This window comes from Barbatula barbatula (genome assembly GCF_947034865.1).
Source record: "Barbatula barbatula genome assembly, chromosome: 4".
Lineage (NCBI taxonomy): Eukaryota > Metazoa > Chordata > Actinopteri > Cypriniformes > Nemacheilidae > Barbatula > Barbatula barbatula.
In genome coordinates this window covers 3,806,735-3,812,883 of record NC_136768.1, presented here as the reverse complement: position 1 = coordinate 3,812,883, position 6,149 = coordinate 3,806,735, and the positions used below count along the sequence as shown (strand labels likewise).

At 35.7% G+C, this 6,149-nt stretch overlaps 1 protein-coding gene across 1 annotated transcript; it reads left to right on the top strand.

The window, feature by feature from the left end:
* Positions 1-719: 719 nt before the first annotated feature.
* Positions 720-5,889, top strand: LOC306893005 (CD82 antigen). Its single transcript, XM_079454440.1, has 9 exons — positions 720-917; positions 1,050-1,152; positions 1,324-1,402; positions 1,498-1,613; positions 1,725-1,799; positions 1,877-1,978; positions 2,082-2,243; positions 2,344-2,427; positions 3,092-5,889. Exons 2-9 carry the CDS (start codon positions 1,087-1,089, stop codon positions 3,446-3,448), a joined length of 1,041 nt encoding a protein of 346 aa, XP_079310566.1. The 5' UTR covers positions 720-917; positions 1,050-1,086; the 3' UTR covers positions 3,449-5,889.
* Positions 5,890-6,149: the final 260 nt, after the last annotated feature.

Sequence of the window (6,149 nt, the reverse complement as noted above, 5' to 3'; positions counted from 1 at the left end):
GGAAAGACGGTAGCAGCAGATGGCCGAACTGATTCAGTTGCAGGCAGTAGTAATCGAAGAGGAGCAATCGAACCTGTCGTTGTGCATGTGTCCAGCAGATGGCGATTTTTTAAGTTTCCAGTGAGAGGTTTGAGATAAAAATCTCTTCATTGTAAAAAGGCAAATTGTTTCAAGGTCATAGTAGGGGGCGATGGAAATACTGATCATAATGACTTAGATGACGTTTACAAAAACGTACTTTGGTGGTTCCTTACCAATGGTTATGAACTGCAACCATAGTTTTTCGTTTTATTTGTAGTAAAACCATAGGAAACACAAATTTACTGTGTTTCACCACAGTAACCATAGTTTAACCAAAGTATTTGTGTTGAAACAAATAAAACAAATTACCATCAGGGTAATGAATACACTTTTAGTAAGCCTACTAATAAAACCACAGTTATTTTCCCCAATGGGTACAATGGTATTTAATAACGCCGTGGTACTTCAATTAAACGATTGTCCAAAAATCATTATAACACCATGAAAACACAAAAGGTATTATTCATTTCTCTGCACCTCGTGCTTTGGTTTGGTAATGGATGAAGTTGATGAAATAAATTGCACTATGACAGAGATAGAAAGCCCTCATAGTCTTGTTTACAATCTAAGAGTTAAAAAAAACGGGATTTAAGCCCAACATAAACGATTGTCATCAAGTAAATGATTCTTGTTGTTATAAGGAAGTGAACTTTAAACCTAAGCTGTATTAGAAAGGTCTCCAGGAAACCATTATGCAAACAGATTGTTTGTGCAAAGTGGATATTTGATCCAGGAAACTAAAAGGAATGTACTGTATGAAGCTAGACATTTTGGTAGTTTACATTTATTTTCCACTGCAATTTTGATGAAGGAGGACAGCTAATTTATTAATACAGGTAAGTCAAACCTCAACCTTTGAATCTGATGTCTTTGGACTGTGTTGTGAAATGAACTCTTACAAAAACATAGTCAAAAAACGAAATGTTGATTAATAATTGTGTTCCTTATTGTCAAACACCATTTGTTAGGTTTTTATTTCAAGCTGTGGAAGTTTTAAAAGACAAAATGAAAGTTGACGACAAACTTCAGATCCTGAAGTTCTTTCTGATGCTTGTCAATTCAGTTTTTGTGGTAAGATGACATTTATCTAATATATTAATATGAATCACAGATAAATGTTAAATAATTAATTTGATTTGTTTTGACAGCAGTCAAGAGCAGTATTGCTCATATTGCTATTAAAAAGACAGGATATTATGTTGTTCTTGAGTTAAATAAAAACAAATAAAACAATTCCGACAGATTCTTGGCATCAGCATTTTTGCGTGTTCTGCTTGGATCCTGTTTGACGCCAACAACTTTATAAGGGTTATAAGTGCTGGTAAGTTTATCTTCATACTGTAAATTTAAGACACAATATATTTTACATAATATCTGTAGTAGTCTATTTGGAGTGAAATATCGCTGGTCTCTCAGGAGAGGATATCAAACTGGTGGCTGGGGGGCTTTTTGTCATTGGCCTGGTTGTGGTTGGTGTGTCCCTGCTGGGTTGTACTGGTGCCTGTTTAGAGAACAGATGTTTAATCGTATTTGTAAGTATGGCAGTTTTATAATCAGTACACAAAGCTGCTGATGCTGCTGTTTGACTTGACCTAGTTCAACTCAACAAACTATAACAACTTGCTTGTTATCATTCTTCACAGTATCTGGGGCTCTTAATTATCATCATACTGGGTCAGATTTTTGTCACCTTTGTGCTATTAATAAGAAGACAAAGTGTAAGTCTGTACATAACTAATAATTCTGTTAATGCTGTGTACTCTGTTATAATAACACTACTTTGGAACTTTACCAGATCGAGCAATATTTGACCAACGGTGTGGATGAAATCATTAAGGAATATGGAGGAAAGGAAACAAACACATCATGGAACCTTCTAGACAGTGTGCAGACTTCTGTATGAACATTATTTAAATTGAAAAAAGACTACTTTACTGTACAGTTTACAAATGGGCAATGCCGAATACGTATTCAATAAGCCTATATTTTTTGCTGTATAGGCAAAATGCTGTGGTAGGCTGACACCAGATGAATGGAGGAATAATACTATTATTCGGTCCCTGAGTGGGAAAGACATCTACCCGTGCTCCTGTTTCAATGGTACCTGCCCTTTAATCAACGAAAAAGACAGTTTTGGAAATGGTTCAAATATCCACAAAACGGTAACACATGTTGCTCTTTTTCCCATCTTCTTAACCTTTCGCTAACTATGTCTCTATGTGGTTTTAATACACACACTGAACACAATTATTTTGTTTACAGGGCTGTGAGAAAATTCTTAGAGATTGGCTGGACACAAATATAATTGTCATATATGGGATGGATGCTGGGCTTCTGTTGATTCAGGTGAGAGGCTTGCACGTACATTTTTTAAATATCTTTAAATTTATAATTTATACTCATAGATCCGTTTTAAAAAAAAATCAAAGGTTCACAGAAAGAAATACACTGACGTACAGAATATGGGAGAATCGTTCCACTAAGGACCTTTTTTGTTGTTCAACACAGAATATTCCTACTGTTAAATCTAAAGTTTGTAACTTCTGCATCAAATACAAAATAATGACAGTCCTCAAATAAGTCCACCCAAACACTCCTGTCTTCCAGTGGTCAGCCAAACAGTCCACAATGCTATAGCTTAATGGCTTAAGCCAGTGTTATGTCAGGTATCATAAAGCCACAGTGTTTACATTAGGAAGTCAACAAATGGCTCACCTATAGTTGTCTCAACACATTATGACAGGAAACCAGAAAATATTCTAACATTTAAAAAATTACACCCTTCAAGTAATAATGGATGATGCCTATAAAAAAAAACCTTGCTTACTAACATCACTATTCTTAGCTTTTTATACTGTACTAGGCTTTAATGGACTAGTTTGATGCACTTATGTATTTTGTGGCCTATGTTGTTATAATTGCTTCTAATGTTTCCTCATCTGTAAGTCGCTTTGGAAAAAAGCGTCTGCTAAATGACTAAATGTAAATGATGCTGTTTCGGCATGCTCAGGTGCTGCAGTTTATCTTCGGAGTTCACACCTACAAATGCATCAGCCGCAAGATGAGAGCGCTGCATCCAAATAAACTGCTGAACGCCGTGGAGGAAAGCCCTTCATCAGGGCAGTATGAAGGCCCTCAGCCTATAGAACAAACCTATAATCTACAAATGGACATTGGACATGATAATGGTGGCTACTTTCACAGTGGATATGGTGCCGAAAATTATGACCAGTATCACAATCGTGAACAGTTTTATGAACATGACAACAGTCAAAATTACAACACACTTCACAACCTGGAATACCAGGAAGGCAACTACGATCAGCATTATGTTCACCATCAGGGCTACAACGGCGATGACTACTAAGGCCAGATCTCTTCTCTCGTGTAATCGGATCAGATTGGGAAGGGCCAATTTTAGCTCTCTTGAAAAGAGTAAGCGTTAGGTCTACATTTGACCAAAGACACCTAAAACCTTCACACTTCTTCAAACAGGTCGGTGCTTGTTCTCAGGAGTATCACTTGTCATTTTAAAACAACCAGCATCTCTTTCTCAAAGAGTTCATTCCAAACTGCACACTTCATAAGATCTCTATCAACAACATATTTCTGAACATCAGGGTTTAGGCGGTGACAGACAACATAATTTTTTCAAGCAGACCTTTTTTGAATCTCCATTGATTTTAATGCCCCTTTACAAGTTTACATATATTGTATAACTGTAGAAGTATAATTGTATAAAAATACTGACCTTAAATCATAAATGACAAAAGACACATATTATAATCCTTTTCAAACACTGACATACGTATGCAAAAAGGCAAACAACATGTATGCATTTAATTTCATAGATTACAAAATATAAAACCAATATCTGTAAATACATTATGATAGACATTTTATCAGAAGCAGTTTCACATTTCCAGATGTATGAAGTCAGTTTAAGGATATACAGATAACCTACAACAAACTCATCAGATGAACTTTATGAGATCAGATGGACATATTTCACAATGTCTGACAACCAGAAAGTGTCTAAATACTTTGTGTTAATTAAAAAAAAAGTGTTTTGTTCAATATGAATGCCAAATACAATGGCACTCATACAGTTAAACTGGCGTAAATGTGATAATGCTTTGTAATTTTTATTGAGAATAATTAAACATTAATACTCTTTTTAAACATTTAAAACCAAATCTTTTCTGCTTTTTACTTAAACCACACAACCAAAAGCTATCTACCTAACTTGAAATTATTACCAAACAGTCAAAACAAAAAACATGTGCACGCACTCGAGTCGCGTGTGCAAATAAACAATTAGTCATCCTCTGCTTTCGTGCCATAGACTTTCCTGTTTTAGAAAAGGTCTCGGTTTTGCTATTCTGCTGATTTCAAAGATGTTGTTTCATTAATCATCATGTCTGTAGCTTCATGAGTCAAGACATGATGTTAATGACACAGAGCTACAGACATTATGGTTTAGTGTTTGAATGTCTCTGTGTGGAAGCTGAGTCGGCGAGTGGGTTTTACTGAAGTATGATCTTCATAGGCTATAAAGAGCAGCGTGTCTGTCCACATAAGAGGGGTCTTTGTTAAGGTCGCCCTGTGGTTGATGATATCCAGGCTGACATTATCGACCTCATGCGGTCGTGAGTTGGCAGTCATGCTTTATGACAACAGTTGACAGGGCAGGCATTGATAGAGACAAAGAGAAATTTACACGGAGAGGATCTTGAGATTTCCACTGACACTACCTGATTCCGATCTGGACAAATGTAAGAATGATGCTCTAAGACTGACTCACAGGGGATTTTCAGGACTGGTTGGAATACACAAAGCCAGCAAACGATAAACACTTTGGAGGAGGCAGAGAGGCATTGTCTTGGATCTTGAAAAAATTTACAAATCTAAAAATGAACGTTCTGACATTCTCCAAAGATGCTCCAAAATACAACAAATGCACAAGGGACAAAAGCTTGTCCATCATGATAAAAATACTATAGACACTTGTATGTGCGCTTTATTCCAAGTTTCCTGATGTTCCTGAGATTCATTCTCAATTTTATATTCATCACATTAACTATGAACTTATTTCCCTAATGGATTTAATTTTCTCAGTGCGAAACTTTGAAGTTTTCACTTCATTCGAATAAAGGCCACCTGGTTTATTATTTTGTTTCCACAACCTTAAGGGTGAGTAAAGGATGGCAAGAATTGTCATTTTTTGGCCAAACTATCTCTTTAAGACAAAGGTCAAAGATTTTCCTATTCTGAGATTCATTTGGCTTATCTAATAAACACACTGTCATGTCATGACCTAAATCTTTTTTAGCTACAGCAAGAAGAAAAGCAGACGCAGGAAAACTGTAAAGATATGCTACAGTATACTATAAGAGAGATTGAATTATGGGACATGAGTCATTTTGGTGTGACATATTTATCATGCAAGCTCTTTTCTCATGCTCTCTGGATCTCACCCTTTTGTCAAGAAAACAATCTGCTCTTGTTGCGAGTGTGTGAGCATGTTTTTATCTGTGTACATGCCAAACGGAGGAAATAAATGTGGTTGGAAAAACGCATGGACCAATGACCTAAATTACAGACTATTCTCAGATACAGAGATGTATAATAGCTTGAGTCTGAATCTGTGTGTGTGAGAGAGAGACAGAGGGGGGGGGGGGGCACAAATTTATATGCAGTGGGGTCCAAAAGTCTGGGGCCACTATTGAGTGAAGATGTTGAGTGAAGACTAGTGAAGATGCTTATATTTTGTAACTGAATTTTTTTACATCCGATAAAAATGTTATGAAAAACAATTTTATGAATTTGAGAATGTATTACAATTTGGTTTTGATTTAACAATGCATTTTTTGCCAGCATGCAATTGCAGCATGACATGAAAATGTCCGAATAGCACCTCAAGTGCTTAAATCAAAATTTGCTAGTTTACATTTTTTTATAAATATATTTAAATATTTATTTACATGGAAACAATTAATATGAATATTGATACATTTAATACATTGAAAACTTGATATTCAATGTAGTCATACTTTTGGACCTCACAC